The following is an 18,198-nucleotide window of genomic DNA, read 5'->3' as shown; positions in this document are numbered from 1 at the left end:
TTCAAAAAAATATAGGGACAAAATCATCCCCCAAAACCATCCCTAGTATGATTAATTCCCTTATGTAGTCATGTCTACTTGCATAGAAATAATGTGTGTTTGCCCCCTTTTTATAGACCTATTTCCATGTTTGGAACATGTTGCTTTGAATGCTTAATCTTCTTCCTTTGTTGGGTCGAATTAATGCTATAAAAAATATGGAAGAGAGTAGTTGAATTCTCTCATTTTAAAGCCTTTCACAATCTCCTTTTAAAGTAAGAAAATCCTGCAAAAGAAAGGAAAGAAAATAACAAGGAAAGTCCTCTAAATCTGCCCACCTCTTGTTGATTTGAACCTCTTGATCACGTGATCAAGCAACCCCCAATGAAGTAGATAACAACCCAGAAAGATAAAAACCAGGTTTGATAGAACTTTAACTTAGAGGTAACCCTATACCTAAGAACTAAAGGTATTACAAAAAAATTTAGAGCAAAAAATAACCTTGTATATAAGAACCTTAAGTATGTGAATGATGCCACAAAGCCAGTAATCTTCGATAAGTAAATGTACGATCTTTGTCCCTACAAAGAAAAGTTATTATGCCACATACAAATAAAAAAAACTCATGTTTATTCTCTAACTTGCTACTGAAATTTATAGCTAAAAAACATAATATAATCTTCTCTAACTAATAATAATGGACTTATTTTGAGTTGCAAGCTAATAGGCCTAAACTAGTAATCAATTAACATAATTCCAATAATAAAATAAATCCCTAAACAATGTTTAATAAGCCAAAACAAAAAAAAAATGATTATTGAACATTAAACTAATAAATAAAATAGGATAATAAAAACAAAGTCTACATGCCAAAATTCCTCTATATAGCTCAAATATCTAATTTTTTCACATTCTTGATAGATTTTTAATCCTAACTTTAAACACGTCGTTCTTTCTTGTTTAGATGAATTACTAGGTCTACCATTTATGGTTGGAAATCTTGAGATGTCTAGTTTCTAGACTAATGTCAATAGAAGTAAAAGTCTACTTGTGACTCTAAATATGTCCCAAACAGTACACTAGAGTCTAATTTGACATATTTGACAAAATTTATCTAGTAACTTCGACCATATAAAATAATACATTCTAGAACTCCATTTGACCTTAACATTGAAAAAAAAAATATTTTCATATGTCTAGCATCTCCTTGTAAAATTTCAGCTTGTTTCGATGTATAGTTTGAGAGATATATCTGATCTTGCAAAATTGGTAAGCAAACATTTGAAGGCCAAATTTGAACCTGACTTTGTTTGTATCATCTTCTTCTTCTTTAAAAAGATTCGACCTCAAATCTATATCATGGAAAACATCTTTTAAGGTAAAAAAAATTAATACCAAGATAAAGAATAGCATCATCATCAAAACCAAGAAGAATATTGTTAGCAAAGAAGGTCCCTCATTTTCTTCTTCCTCAATTTCAATTGCTCCTTATAAATTTACTTAGATGTCAAAGATAAAAGAGTTATAGGTCTTTTATTCATCTCAAATGAATACCTATTTGTTACTTCATCATGCATAACTCTTCTATTATAGTGTCATGGTCTAATAAGCAAGAAGTAACTAGCTTGCATTGGCATAACATCACATAACACCTCATCATAATATTTACCAATAAAAAAGGCAACCAAAACCTGCTTATTTCACTTTCATTATTTTCTCTTCACCATTATAATTCAACTATGTAATTTATAAGGTATAAGTTGTTTAGTGGTGTGCAAGTCTAATTTTCTTACCAATTTAGTACTAGCTACTTGGTGCAACTAGCATTATCTATAATTAAGTTATATATCTTATTATGAATATGATATCTGATGTGAAATATGTTAACCATCTGCCTTCTGAATCATCCACCTTGACATGCATAATCAGTACTCTCCTCACCATAAGTGCCTCTCCCTTAACCAGATACTCGACACAAACATTATCAACAACCTTTAATAGTGGCATCTTCTCATCTTCATCGTCCTCATCTATCTTAATCTCATTATTAGCTTCATAACCATGACTCTTTGTTTAGACACTGTGAAGCAACATGACCAAAACCTAGCCAATGAAAGCATTTAATGTCATGATTACTATAAGGAGAGTTCTTCTCTCTATGGTATTTGGCTTTACTAAATGATACCCTTTCATTTAAGTTATTTCTCAATCTTAACGACCATATGCATCATCTCCTCCAACTCCATATAATAATGCAACTCCATAATATAAGTTATAGTATGATTAAGGTCATTCATGAATCTAGTCATAAAAGCTTTTTTATTCTCTTTAACATAAACTTGAATCATAGCAAGTTCTATCTTTTAAAGTACTTACTTATCAACATTTTTTATACCTTGACTTAAACTCTACAATATTTGATACAATTCTCTATAATAATGGCTAGGCATAAATCTTCTCCTCATAAGAAATTTCATTTCATCTCATTTCAAGTAGCAACTTGTCTCTCATAACTCTTTATGCATTTTTTCTCTAACTAATCTAACCATAAATGTCATAATAAATGTCATAATGTCATAGTTGTAACAACAATCACAACAAGATTGAATTTCTTAGGCTCTATATAATTATGACACTAAAAAAATTCATGCCACTTGTCTATGTGATTCTAAATAATCTTTTAGATTTGGGAAAAACTTCTCCCTATTTGGATAGGAAAAATATGACTTTTCATTATGATTCAAGCATGAATCAGATATAATAAATATGTGTTGTCATAAAGACTATTTTGGTGTTATATTCTTTATGTGATTGCTTATGTATTTCAGCAATTGCATTCAAAATAATAGTTCCAAAAAGGATATGCCACTGTTGTTTTTTTTCTTTTTCTTGGAATGTATTATAACTTGCAACTAGTTTTGTTGCATTGTCATTAACTACGTAGTTCATGCATACAGAACGTTTGGAATGAAAAAATGGTTTGCACTTTTTAAAAGCTTCTTCTTTGTTTGTTTCGACTATAATTTGCTCACTAAAGACTTTGTTGCTGCTGCTACATTCTTCATTTGCACCTTTTGTTCTGCTAGATTACTAACCATATGACTCGTTCTATTGCTGTTTATTTTTGGATTGATTTTACAACCTATTAAAAACAGCAGCCTCAATTGCATTCTCATTCATCCACAAGCAAAGGCATCCACGTCAATGTGTTATGAACGAGATACATTATATTGGGATGGAGATTCCATGGATGCTTTGCTTATTGTCTACTTAATGGTATGGTTTTAAGGTAATAACATTCGGATAAAGGGATTATGTCTCAATTGAGATGGGTGAGATGGGTTGCCTTAGGCTGAGGATTGGATTTCGACTGAATTTTTTTTAAGTTTATGCTTTGTGATTGCAGACGCAAAGTTTGTGAAAAATCAACATTTGTCAATTCAATCTAGGTGTCTTCCTTGTTAGATATTAGCTAATGTTGTGCATTTTTGTTTCTCCTTTATGTTGTTTCTTGGTTATTCTTGGCATCGATTTACATGTTTGTTCTTGTTTCTTTTAAGTATATATCAATCTATATTTTAATTTTTACTATCTTGCTTTATTATACTTCTTTGGTTTGTTCGAATCCATTTTTTTTAGCGTTCCTGTCATTATTTAAACCTTTTTCACTGTTATTCAATTTCGCTTTCCTCTGAACCATTCCTTTGATCTACGCTTTTGGTTCCATTCAATTCTTTACTTCCCTTCCTGAAGTCTGTGCTCTGTATCCTGCCATTTCTCACCTCTCTTTCATTATATTCCTACTTGCATTGACCTTCCAAGCTGCAACAGCCATCCCTTTTCACAGCTAACAAGCAGCCCAGCCAGCTCCATCACCCACAAACACATATTGTCATCCTATTTTCCGTACTTTACGTTTCCGTGTCTCCGAAACCGAAAGGGGCAGCCGTTGGGTTTCTTAAGACATAGAAATAAAGTCTATATAATCTCATAATAGGCAACTGATGCAAGTAAATTACATGAGACATAAAATGAACTAAAGGGCTCCCAGTTTACGGCTTGGGATGAGAGTAATTTGAAAAGCTTGTTATCATTTCTTCAACCTCAAGAAACTCTTACAATAACAAACCCATAAAGGAATTGCTTCCCAGGAAGTTTACATGAAATAAAAGGTCACGGGAAACAAGAGGCTTTCCATACTCTAAAACTACCAGATTTGCACATGGACACATTTGATTTTTCATCTCAATGTGCTTCTACCGAACCCATTCCTTTGCCAAAATTAAACACTGGCTAGCCTATGTATATAAAGCTTATCTGCAATCATTTCCACAATCTATATGGGCCTTCAACCAGATGGTATGCTGTATATTTGTACAACTTCACCCTGGAAGCGCCAAAACAAATGGTTGCCGTGCTCATGGTTGTGAAGCTTGATTTGCCAATATAATAGTATACCGAAGATGCTGTACTCGGTGAGAAAATCAAATGCAGAATCTTCTTTATTCACTTACTTCAACTGTAGCAGGTCATCAGCTGCAAATAGCCTCTGCTGCCAGTTTCTTCATGACACTCGGGCAAGGATCCCCCCCAAACATTTCAGGTGCTACGGTCACCGAGCATGAGTTCTGCCCAACACAAAGCTGCAAGAACAAAGTCTTGCATCAGTATTTGCAAAACAGGAAAAACATGTCATGGGAGAGAAACAAAAGGTAAAGATGGATGAATCAAGCATTGGAAAATAAATAATAAGCTTGGGAAGGCACATGAAATGCTATAAACCAGAAGATGTCTCTTTAAATGTTCTTGGGAAGATGATTAAACACATGCCATTCAACCAAGTTAGGAGCATTTTCAAATACTGAAAGGGGGAGGTTCTAGGTTAATTAATTCGGTATGAGAGATTATCAGTGAACCTAAATAAGAGGCTAAACAGTCTTTCCAGAAAAAGTTTTTGGATGGAGCTGAGAATTAGGTCTCTTGAACACAAATTACCATCCTAACAAAAAACATATTTTCATAGCTGTTGCTGGTAAAATGATTATATTTCCTAGAATAGAAAAGGATAGAATAACAAATGCAAGACCACATACATTGTTAAAAGCATCGTAAGAGTGGAAGGCATGACAGCTTCCCTGGTGGTAGTTTCCGCAAACCCCTTCTGGTGTCCCAAAGCTGGCAAACTTGATTGATCTGATTTTCTGTCCAGGGCCACATGACAAATGGGCTTTAGGCCTAAGCGGCTTATTGACTTTACCAGATGCTCGCATCTGATAATTCATTAAAGTTGGCTGCCACTCATAAATATCAGCGCACACACTGTCTACTTCTCTCCTAACCAAAGAAACCCCATTTGGATCTCCACCCCATTCTTCAAACACAACCAACAGGTTCCCTGTTGGTTTTAGCCATGATTGAGGGACGTGATACCTGGAAAATTACAATTGAATTGTCAGTTTCATGAATGCATCCAAGAGTCCAAAAAGAAAAGTGAATTATGTTTTTTTTACCATCTCTGGGAAGCCTCGCCACAATTAGTTGAGCATTTCTTTTCATTGTAAGTTCCAATGTAAGTACATTCCCCGCATGTTCCAGATGCTTTATATGCAGGCCAGTGACGTCCAACATGTTGTCCATTTATCCATATTTGGCCTTTGCCCATGCTGCCCATATCTAAAGCCAAAGGGGAATTCCCAGCAGGAGCATTGAAAGTAGTCTGGAAACATGACAGAGAGAAGTCAATTCTAGACCTGGCAGTTCTGGTTGAGTACCGCTTTGAGCAGTCCTAGGAAGCACATTCTGTCAAGTTATAATTACATTGCACAAAAACATGGTATTATGTAAGTTGCTGTATAAACATGTCCTCCATCATTGAATTTTTTGGGTTCAAGACAGATAAGCATATTCCGGGAGCTACAACTCAGCCCAGGCCTTGGTGGTGGAAGAGACTGCATGCTTTTGGGTTACAACTTCCAACAAAAATAAACTTTTCTTTCAAGGACAAGGAACATGATTAATAGTTCACTGCAACACCAGGTGACACATTCTTTAGAAAATTGAATTCTTTATCAATTCACTTTTGATTAGGGTTTAAATACTCACTTTATACCATGAGAGTGGCTGTTTTTGGGCCACCAGAGACCCCTCTGCCCACTCAACTGAAGAACTCCCACTGATTGAATGGAGACTCAATGCTTCTCCATGAAGACCAATCTGGTAGCAAGATGCAAACAAATGAATCTTTTGCATGCTAGGAAGATGAGCGACAACAGAAAAAAATGTTTGAGGACAAACCTTGTAAGACCACTTCTGCCAGGACAAGTCCCTCCTCCCCTCATTGAGGCCATTCAATGTCACAGGTCCAAGAATACCGGCATTCCATGTCTCAAAGTGGGGGCCAACATTCTGTCCCCAAAAGTGACATGATGATGAGTAATGTTAAATGCAAAATACTACGAACACTTTCTATTGAGCATCAAATTTCCATGTGTTCAGCGAGTGTGTGAGTGAGAACGAACCGGGAGACCAACAGCAATGCTCAGAAGAGAAATTTTGTTGACACCAGCTCTCAACCTCACACCTTGACTAAATGTCAACTTTGGGAAGTCTAAACTTCCATAGGCAGTCCCTGCTCAAGATTAACAACATGCAAGCTAAGAGAGAGGAAGCATGGAGCAATATGCTATGAATAATCATGATGGACTGAAGTAGTTATTTTAGCTTGTGACCAAGATTGACATATCAACTTTAGGTTCGTTATCATTATCATATTGATCATCAAAACAAAAAACTTAAATGATGACCCGTTATGTGTAAAGTGGAATGGCCAGGTATTATAAATCTAGCCATTGACCCATTCAATTAAAGTAGCTAGACCAAACATTATAATCAATTATGCTTTTCATCTCTCTATATACTAATATCTTCCAAGAAACAATATGAAAATCAGTTCCCTGACCATCAGGAGTCTTTTGGGGTTTTTTTTTTTAAAAAAAAAGAGATGGTCAAGAATCACCCTAAAATCAACAGAACAGAAACCCACCGGATAGTTGACCATTGATGAAAACATGCAAAGCATGCCCGGCTGATAGAACAGTAAGAACAGGATATTTGCCATTCTTCAGAAAGCCTTCGCTGTGGTCAATATGAACACTGGCAACATCAAGAGAACATGGAAAGAAGAGTAAGAATCTTCAAGTACTAGAATAAAGACTACCAGATAATTATCACAGGAGTAAAATGTGTGTGTGTGTGTGTAAAGCGAATCACAAAGGAAAGATAAAAAACAAAAGTTGTTGCCAGTTGTAAAATAAATGCTTACTCTGTCATGTACCACAAATAGTCTGACACATCTCTAGTTGTATTTATCTGCTCCAGCAACCCAACCATAGTGAATGTGTTATCACCACTTGAGGATGGCTCTTCAGTATATGTTTGCCAAGACAAGCCTCCATGCATAGGAACAGGAGTCATCTTGATCGTTGCACTTTGAGCACCAACCTGTATGGGAATTTTGTTACAAATGTTGCAATCTTGTCTATGAAATAAACATCCAAATGATGTGAAAGACTGAAACAAAAAAAATTAATTTTTTTTATAGAAATTCTAACCCTTGCAGTGTTGTAAACGGTATTCTTGCAATCTGGAAGAATGCTGATGGACCATGGTGGTAGGTTATAATGCATATTCCTAAAAGACACCTTTGCAAATGATCTCTGATGGTAATTTGCAAGGAATGCTGCGCAACCTCCAGCCTTATAATTGAACACGTGAGCCTGTATATTAAAGACAAAATTACAGATACTCCAATACAATTTCAGAACAAAGCGATGTTTCATAGAAAACAGAAGGCAAATTTGACCTCTTGGTAATTTCCAAGTGGTATAACAGTTGCATCTCCAGATACTAAAGCAGGTTCACACAGCTTAATTGCTCTATGCAAATCTTTCAAATGGCCCCATTTAGGCTGCCGCAACAGTCCTGCATAAGAAAATGAGTGGCAGTACTTCAGATTGATGGAAACCATATTAACAATGCATGTTAGATCTTGACCAACAAAACAGGTTTGAGCGATGTTAATGATAAGAGATTGTTGAAATAATTCTAATTGTCCTTGAAAGTTTATTTAATAGCAGCATTTTCCTGAGCAAAGAAACAATAAAAACAATAATAAAGCATGTCTCCATAATTTTTACACACCACAAACAATAATAAGACATTTACAAATCCAAAACTCTATCCGTTGGGAAGTTGTAACTGTTTCCAGACATCAAGGATAATGACATCTCCGACCATTCTCAGAGAATAACCAAAATAGAACCGATAGAAAATCATTGTCCGGGTGACATTTTGCATTCAATGTACCAATCATCATGACACATGTCAAAAGACAGGAATCAGCAGCCAACCATTTGACCAGAAAGAAAAATATGACCTTACTTCATGGTATAGGAGGATATGGTTTTTACTGTTTAGGTGAAATTCATTACTTGGGCGACCTTTTCTTGGTACTTCCAAGAGGCATAGAACGCATGAACAAGTTCATACAAATTTAAACCAGATGATAGGTAAACAATGTCAAGGATAAGGAAACAGCACTTTTGAAACAAATAGTGCTTTGTGCACACCATATTCATCAAGAGGAGCATCATAATCATAGCTTGTTGCAATGAAAGGACCACCAGCAGTTCGGCCAAAATTTGTTCCTCCATGATACTGAAATCACAAAAGCATATAAAACTCAGTTGAATTCACTTGGGGAGCAGCTCACTTAAGTTCCACAAACAACTTACCATATAATAATTTATGAATGATCCCCCCTTCTGTATGAACCTTGCAACAGAGAAAGCCATGTCTTCAGCTGGTCGGTGAGGAACTGGGCCACCAAATTGGGTAAACCTGTTATGCAAAATAATTGACAATGGAAAAGGGTGATCAGCAGGCAAACGCCATGTATATTCTTATGAACCTGTAGTTCATGAGGGTGATGAAAATTGACCGTTGAGGCAACAAGCAATTTACCAGCCAGTCCAAGCTTCAGTCCACATCTTTGGCTTGTAAGCTTTGTTTGGAGAAAAGTAGTCGCAGTAGAAACCGTTGCAGGTGTTAATCTTTCGAGACAACAGGCAAATAAAAAGCTTTAGAGAAACTCGAACACACAAGTAGAAAAAATAAATTGCCTGGCACGATAATTCAATGGTAAGGCCATACAATTCTGATAAATGAAAGGTTCAATTGAATATATTTGATTCCAAATAAATCGATTAAGAACACATCTTTTATCAATAACCGCTCACTAAGGAAGTTATATGGGTGGTGTATATGATTGACAAGAAACATGGTCATCAATATATCATTTCAAATCTACGACCAAGGGAATCCAAGAAAAACAAAACAAAAAAAAGGGACAGAAAAACAGATAGGAGTGGGAAAGTTCAAAGCTGAGCCATGTGAAATGAGGAATAATCATTCATCTCATCCATGACCGTGAAAAAGGGAAAACACAATTAAATGGCAACCCCACTAACGAAGTGAGGAACCATCGAGGATTGGACGAGGAAAATGACTAGAGAGAGGAAAAAGATGTTGCTAAAAGGTAAAATAAAGAAAAGCAGATCACTTACAATAGGATCCGGGGCATCATCTTGCTTGCACATGACCCATGGGACACCAGTACGGAGACCTACAGCCATTTGTGCAGCCCACTTGGTGTACGCTTGACCAGGTGAACCAAGTTCATATTCCATGGGTCCATACTCATTCTCAATCTGTCACGGAGATTGACAGGGAAAGAAATGAAGATACTGAACTACAGTATTCTATCATGTGAAAGACAATCAAGATTTTATATGACGTGTATACTGTGATGAAGATACTCAACAGGATATTGTATGAAGAGAACCGATAAGATTGGAGGGATATAACTACCTGGGATAAAATTATTGGACCGCCTTGAGACTCAAATAACCTTTCTGCTTTCATCATCTTAACAATCTTTGTGGTGAATTTTCGCATTTGAGCCTTCATTGTTGCAGAATTCAAAATCCAAAATTAATTATATAAAGAAAAAGGAATCAAATAGAAAAAACAAAGGGAGCATTAAAAACTGCCTCGCCTTGAAAGGGCCATTGTCTGTTCTGAAATTGATGCCTGGAATGTACTTAAGCCAAACCGGGAAACCCCTGGAAATTAAAAAAGAAAAAAAAAAAAAAGAGAACATTTTGCTCAAATTTGCAGAACTTCTAAACTATCAGGTTTTTTTATTTTGTTTTCCTTTTGTTTATGCAAAATGTTATCCTTTCAACCTTAGATATTGATGTTATTACCCAAAGTTCCACTCAGCACAGACATAAGGTCCAATCCTGAGATTAACATAAAGGCCTGCCTCCTTCACCAGCTTAACAAACTTGACCAGATCATAGCTCCCCTCAAAATAATACTGAAAAAGAGCCAAAAAGTAGATTAGGAAATTATCACACTTACTATATTAACTTAAATATAAAGCCAAAAAAAAAAAAAACTCTTTCCATTTTTTATAATTACTTTTCCAGGTGAAGGTTCATGTCCATTCCAAAAAACATATGTCTGAATAACATCCAGTCCTCCTTCTTTTGCCTTCTGAATAAGATCTGGCCACATCTGCCATATCCCCACACACACACACACAAGAAAAAAGTCCAATCAACTAAAAATCAAAAACATAAACTAGGAGCACAGTTTAGCGGTGCCCATTTGAAGAAAAAGCTTCAAAAAGAGTAGGAAAATGAAGCACATTAGGGAAAATACCTCAGGGGAACTTCTTGGGTAGTGAATGGATCCGGAAATAAGAATCCTTCTTTGGCCATTAATGGTGATAGCCTTAGAGTCATAAGACACGGAGGCAGTGACAGAACAAACCAATGAAGCCAAAAAAACCAAAAAAACTACTGACGCCTTATCATTGGACATTGGTATCTTCTTCAAGGCCATGAGTAATGAGCATATGAACAACAAAAAATGATAACTTTCAAAACAATGAGCTTTTCTTTGGCTCTCTCACTCTTTATGATCTCTCTCTCTCTCTCTGAGCACACTACACTTTATTGTATGCAGCTTTCATGTACAGAGAGAAAAATGGAAAGAAACAGCTGGGCTGGCCTCTGTGTTGGTTTGGCTTTTTATTAGAGGCAATCTTGATAGATATATAGAGAGAGGAAGAGGGAGAGTAGCAGCACCAGTAGCCGTATTCATGTTCACATGCGGGCTGTTTTGTTGTTAGTCAAGAGTAGAAGAATAGTGAGCGAGTGAGTGAGTGAGTGAGAGCGAGTCATGAGAGTGAGGTGCTTTGCAGCTGCTTTTAAACACTTTCATAAATTGAGTTGGTTTGAAAGGGATGGTGGGTCCCTTGTTTTTGCCCTCAGTTTGGCACTTTGGGGACCGACCTTTTTACCCTGTGTTTCTAAGACTGCATTTTTATTTTTTTAGCTCTTTTGGACTCTAACCCAGAAAATTAAAAAACTATTTAATGTAGTAGATGACATCTACAAATCCCGGGTCACAAATATATCTAGTGACTTTTTGAAATTATAAAATAGCTAACATAATTTACAATAAAAAAAAGTGAGAAAAAGAAAAAATAAATAAAAAAATTACAAACACAAACCAAAAATTTGATAATAATATTTTTAATACCATCAAAATAATCTTGTTGAGATAAATCTAATAATACTAAGTAAAATCATAAGTAATAACAAGAATAAACTATACATATCACTTGAAAATAAGTGAATCTAACCATTTTAGATAGCTTGTATGGCTTATTCATTTTATTCATTTTATTGTAGGTAATTTTTTTTTGGTGATGTTTAATTTATTTTATAAAAGATTTTTTTGATAATGCTAATAATATTATAATTAGAGTTTAATTCTTAATTTTTCTGGGTCATGTTTGATTCATTTAATAAAAAAGAATTTTAACAATGTTAATAATATTATAGTTTTGACATGCTTTCATAATATATTTTTTTTATATTTATTTTTTATAAATTGTGACTAATGTTTTACAATTTAAAAGAATCGACAATAACACGTAAGGCTTGTAAGTTCCAAATGTTATTTGTAATTTTTTATATTGTGCTATTTTTTTAAATATTTTTCTCCAGTGTGTTATTTTCTTTTTTTTACTATGTTAGAGACAAAAAAAACTCTAATTTTTTATTTTCTTTCTATATTTTCCAAACATCAGGCTAGGGAGTAATTTTTATTATTTGCGTCTTATTGAAATTGTTGTCTTAAATGAATTTTGAACTGAAACCTTCCCTTTCCCTTCCTCAAGAGTTCATTTATCACCATAACTAATTGTTGATTTATAGAAAGAATTGAGTTTTTTATACAAAAACTAAATTAAGGTGTATGTGCGCGCGCGTGTATAAAAATCAGAGATGAACGGTAAAGCTCTGTTTGGCTGGGTTCTTTTTTTATTAAAAAAATGGATTGTTTTTTTTTTTTTTTGGGCTTTAAATGACACCATGATCCTTAACACGATCCCCATACGGTCAGTTCCTACCTCGTTGTCCTTTTATGCATAGTTTTATGTTTATTCTCCTGTGTACCAAACTCACGCGCCTTTGCAGCACACGTGTCGAGCAAGAGTAATTTGAAGCTAATGAAATAGAAGAAGAAAAAATCCCTCGTCTGAAAATAATTCGAATTTCACTATCCATTCCAACCAAGCAAAGGAGGATTTTCAATGCAAATACAATGGGGAATAATCTTTTCTCATCCCCTAAGCTTCACCTATCATGGTTCTTCAATTTGAAATATTCAATTTAAATTTAAATTTAATTATTAAATTACTCTTTATTTTTTTTCCATGGGCCTATTAAAAGGAATGAAAGAAAACTAAATCTAAAAAAAAATCTTTTTTTTATCTTTGATGGATCAAGTAGTAATGAGTTTTCAATTCCAAAAAGATTTACAAGTTAGTGGGTGTGGTGGCACCTTTATGGTAATAAATTAAATTAAGATTTTGAATTTAAATTTTTTACTACTAAAAGTTTGTTTATTTTTATTTTTAAAAAAATTAAAATGTTAATTTTTTGTTTAAAATTATTTATTATGTTATCAAATTATTTTAATTCAAAGATAAATTTTAAAAAATAAGAAGATATATTATTTTAATATATTTTTAAATAAAAAATTTTAGAAAACACTTTAATTAATATATGAAACTGAATATAAAAAATCGAATACCACGCGATTCACCAGAGGGTTACGAAATCCAAATTAGCAATAAAAAATGGAATAAATTACTTGTTCTACGCTACCGTCAAAGCAACCCCCCTTTAATTTTTTTAGGGCATTAAAATCGAACGGAATGGTAGGTAGCCCATAAATAGAGATAGAAAATAAAATTTCATGTGAAAAATACTGAATAATCACCTTTTCTATGACATATTTCAACCAATAAAATACTTTTTTATGGATTTAACTTTTTTAGATAAGTATTTTCATGTACAAAATCACTATAGCACTTTCAATCAAATCACAAAACACACACTCTTACTGCCGTTTTAAAAACTTTCTATAAAGATTAATCACAAAACACACACGCTTATATTATTATTATTATTAAAAAAACAAGAAAGAAAAGAAAAGAAATCCCTATTTCTCTCTAAAGTAACAACATGCATGTACCTTGTTGCCGTCTCCCGAGCAATACGAGAAAGGAAGAAGCTTTCACTTCCAGGAATCAAAGGGAAATAGTAGATGGTTTGCTCGGCGGGAAGAGAAAGGGAAAGGCCAAAAAAAAAAAAAAGCAAAAGCAAAAGAAGTGGACATCCATTCGTTACTGGTTAGAATTTGCATAGCTAGGCATCTACTCTTGTCTAGTGTTGATAAAATTTAAATTTGTAAAAAATAAAAAATATTATTTTAATGTTTTAAATTATTTTAATGTGTTAATATTAAAAATAATTTTTTAGATATAAAAAGATATTATTTTAATAAATATTCAATTTAAAAACACTTTAAAGAAACAATCTACACGAAATCCAAACAAAGCAAGCAAAATAAGCATGCGCGCACACAGCGACACCCGCTCCAACCTGCATGATTACAAACCACCAAGCCCCTTTGATTTCCGGCAAGATTTCTTACGCCAAATCATGGTCTCGAATTAGAAAGGAACTTGTTCTTAACGAGGTAGATCTACATGTTCGAAGGGCACGATTTTCTTAACATTTGAGAATAAGGTTCCGCGTAGTAATTTAATTATTGAAGGATCCTACGTGTCTTGCTTCTACCGATTAGTTGGGAGGAGGGCGTAGGAATAAAAGAAAATGCTCGTCTTTCCCACGCATACGTGGATCAAACTAATCAAGTTAAAACATGTTAGCTGTTGAAGAGGATCCAGAGGGAGATACGCACTGTTTGTGGTTTTTTTTTAGCCACACCGTATTTGTAGTTTTTTAAAATAATTTTTACTATAAATATATTAAAATAATATTTTTTATTTTTTCAAATTTATTTTTAATATTAATACATTAAAATAATCTAGAAATAAGAAATAAGATTTAATTTAAAAAATTATTTTTAAAACATAAAAACAAACAAAATTAATGAATACAATAGGGTAGAGATGAGTTTGCTTACAGGCAATTTTTGTTACCCCAAATGGCATGGAGTCCAGCACATGGGAACAGTGCATTTCTCTACACTTTATTAATTGTCATCATGACCGCCTTTTCATGACCCAAACGAACACTTTTTACGCTTGCAATAATTTTTTTGTTTCCTTTCAAAATTGGGAGCCAAGTTTTATGTCACGCAACAAACTTTATCCTTGAAAAAAATTATAATTCATTTATTTGTTTGCTGAAAATAATTTTTTTAAAAAAATTATTTTGTTAAAAGATAGATTTCTAAAAAGAATATTATTTTTTTATGTTTGAAGATATATAAAAAATAATTTAAATATTTTTAAAAAGATTAAAAATCAAATTTAATAAGGGAAAAGGTTAAGGAAGATGATAAAATATTCTAATTTCATAAATTATTTCAACTAAAATAATCAAGAAAGATGATAAAATATTCCAATTTCATAAATTATTTCAACTAAAATAAATAACAAAAAAATTAAATTTGACAAATAAAAAACTTGAAAGAGAAAAACAAAGAATTTTAATTTAAAAATCTGATATTATCAATCAAAATTTTTAATTTTTTTAATTAAAAAATATTTCAAAACATTTGATATAAAAATTAAATTGAATTAAAAAATAAAAATAATTAAAATAAAATATATAAAAAGATAAAATCTGATATTATCAATCAAATTTTTTGAATTTTTTTCCTTAATTAAAAAGTATTTTAATTAATTAACTTTTGCAATTCTAATAATAATAACAAACAATTTTAACAATTTGGATCTCCTTAGCTTCCCGCCTGTGCATGGGGTTGCGTGAAATCAGCGGAGCATAAAACGAGAAAAAAAAGTACTCCCTTTCTTTGAAAAATGGAATCACTTATTCTTCACCTCGAGCGCGTGTAAACTGTAAGAGGAGCATGTGGCGATCTTCAACGATTCTCATTTTTCTGTTACGTCGAAAATAACACTGTTAATTTACTCCTACAATCTTTTTTCCAGACCGATAACCATTTACTACCAATGCTTCATCCATTACAGATTCACCGTCTTTTTTTTTCAGAATATTTGAATTCCAAAACTTTCTTTTACAGGGAAAATTACATGCATATGATTAGTACTTAAAAATATATTTTTCGGAATATTTGAATTCCAAACTTTCTTTTACAGGAAAAATTACATGTACACTGTTAAAATTTAAAAAAAAAAGTTAATTTATTGATTTTTTTGTATTATATTAATACACAAAAACTGATTTAAGTACTTATATTTATAAAAAAAATTAATAAAAATATCTATTAACACAGTAAATAGTATGAACAAAAAACTTGTGTTCCAAAACATTAAGAGTACAACCTAGAATTATAAAAAAATTAAAAAATGTAATATTTTTTTTAAAATATATATAATTTAGTAATATGATAGAAAAATTGTTTATATGTAGGTTTAAAACTCACATAATTAAAAGAATCCAAAACTAACTATAAAAATAATTAAAATAAAAAAAGCAATATCTTCTAAATTTTTAATTTGAGATTCTTGATTGGCTAGAACGAGTAAATCATCTAAAAAATATAAATATAGTTCAATTATTATATCTAAATTTATGATTATTTTTATTAAGTTGCATGCTTGATGTATTTAGACAAAATTATATGATTTTCTTAGTCTATCTAGTTTATAAATATATTTGCAATATATTATTATATGTTAATCATTTTTTCTTGTTAAATACTCGATCTTGAATTAACTTTAATAAAAATAAAAATCAAAAACATTAAATTTTTTAAAGATACTCATATTATCTAGTAAATTAAATTGATAATATAAGTATTATTATTAATATTCTTGATAACCATATTTTTTATGCTGCGACCTATTACACAACCCCGCTAGACATCTTTCTTTACATAGAAATGCGAACACTCATCTCATTTTTTAAACACTTTAGCGTGAAAGTGTTTGTCAACAACCCTTTTGTATTTGGCATTAGTTTTCAAATTTTTTTGACTTGCGTCTTCTAATATAGCTTACACATCCATAGTTATTTTTACCATGCAATGAAAAATAAACTAAAAATATTTTTTTAATTTTTTTCTTCAAATTTATTAAAAAATTAAGAATCAATCTTGACAAGTGAAAAGATTAAAGAAAAATGAAATTGATAAATTATTTTAACTAAAATAAATAACAATTAAAGAGATAAAGATCAAATACACTATATCTAATTGTTGGGTTCCTAAATATCAGACACTGATAAAAATCATAAAATAAAATTATTCGAGAGTTTTTAAGATCTCATTAGATAAATGTAGAGTTATTTAAAAAATTATTATTTAAAAATTTAATAATTTTTTGCTTTGAATAATTTTTTAAAAACTAAGTTGGTGCAAATCTCAAGTTGTCCAATCATCTGGCCTTCAAAAATAATCTATATAAAACCATCAAAGAAAAATCTTTTAAATCTCTATTTAAAAATAAATTAAAAAACTTCTAAATCTCTATTTCAAAAAAAAATATCACGTCTAAAATGCTGATTTTAATATTTTATTTTCATAGTTTTTTATATAGCCTATAGTTGCTGTCCACTTTTTAAATAAAAATCATAATTTATTATTTTTAAAAAATCTAAAATTATTCTATAAATTATTAAAATATCAATTTATACCTTCATAATATCCATATTTTAAAATCAATAAAAATCTCAGAATCACAAACATATGACACGGATATTAATTGGGTATTTTATTTTACATAAAATAAAAATAGAAAAAAAAATTGTATGACACGCATGTTTAATTATTAACTTCATTACTGCTAAAGAATGAGGGGAAAGGAAGAGAGAGTAAAGGGAACTGGTAGTGTCTTCGATCGAGAGTTCTGAGCACAATATGTTGTTTCAAAGTACAGGCAGCAGGTGGAGGCGGGGAGCACAAGTGGTCCGCCGAAATTATTACGTTGTATATGGAAATTAGCATTTTCCCCCATCTGAGCCATCAAGGACATTTTCCTTGAATACTTTTTAAGATTCATGTCGTTATATTATAATTCAGAAAAATACATAAATTTCTTTAATTATAGTAAATCGATGTTAAATGTATATTTTTAAGATTGTTAATAAAAAATACTTAATTTCGATTAAGATGTAAACAATTTATGGAAAAGAAAGAAGATTAGCTAGGTCAACTTTATTTTCAAGAACTGATCCAATAAAAAATCACAATTAATTATCAGAAAATGTATGGAATCCATTAAAACAAAATAAAAAGGCTCAACATTTCAGTATACATATATTCACATTTCTTCGTGAATTAGTATAATGAAATCACTATTTTATCTTGAAGAGTAAAGGGCAATTTCAGCATTTTATTTATTTATTTATTTTTGATGTGGGATAAGGGGTAATTGGACTTTATATATATATATATATTTGGTAGCAAGTGGGCGTGGACGTGCCCTTCAAGTGTTGTCTGTGGAGCTGTAAAAACTTTGAAGAATTTTTATTCATCATTTTATTTGCTGGAATTAGGATCTAATTAGTGTTTTTAAATCTTTTATAGTATTCAAATTAAAAATAAATTTTAAAAAATAAAAAA

At 31.9% G+C, this 18,198-nt stretch overlaps 1 protein-coding gene across 1 annotated transcript; it reads right to left on the bottom strand.

Annotated features, from left to right (window-relative positions):
- Positions 1-4,044: 4,044 nt before the first annotated feature.
- On the bottom strand, positions 4,045-11,279 carry LOC105115644 (beta-galactosidase 1-like). Its single transcript, XM_011012589.1, has 19 exons — positions 10,765-11,279; positions 10,522-10,617; positions 10,305-10,417; positions 10,094-10,160; positions 9,907-9,999; positions 9,603-9,746; positions 9,001-9,089; positions 8,772-8,877; positions 8,607-8,694; positions 7,841-7,959; positions 7,590-7,754; positions 7,301-7,479; positions 7,022-7,131; positions 6,498-6,607; positions 6,274-6,384; positions 6,082-6,192; positions 5,490-5,695; positions 5,073-5,409; positions 4,045-4,622 (listed from the first exon to the last, which is right to left on the bottom strand). Exons 1-19 carry the CDS (start codon positions 10,945-10,947, stop codon positions 4,512-4,514), a joined length of 2,538 nt encoding a protein of 845 aa, XP_011010891.1. The 5' UTR covers positions 10,948-11,279; the 3' UTR covers positions 4,045-4,511.
- Positions 11,280-18,198: the final 6,919 nt, after the last annotated feature.

Source organism: Populus euphratica, unplaced genomic scaffold (assembly GCF_000495115.2).
Source record: "Populus euphratica unplaced genomic scaffold, PopEup_1.0 scaffold1050.1, whole genome shotgun sequence".
Lineage (NCBI taxonomy): Eukaryota > Viridiplantae > Streptophyta > Magnoliopsida > Malpighiales > Salicaceae > Populus > Populus euphratica.
This window is presented reverse-complemented; position numbering and strand designations above follow the sequence as displayed.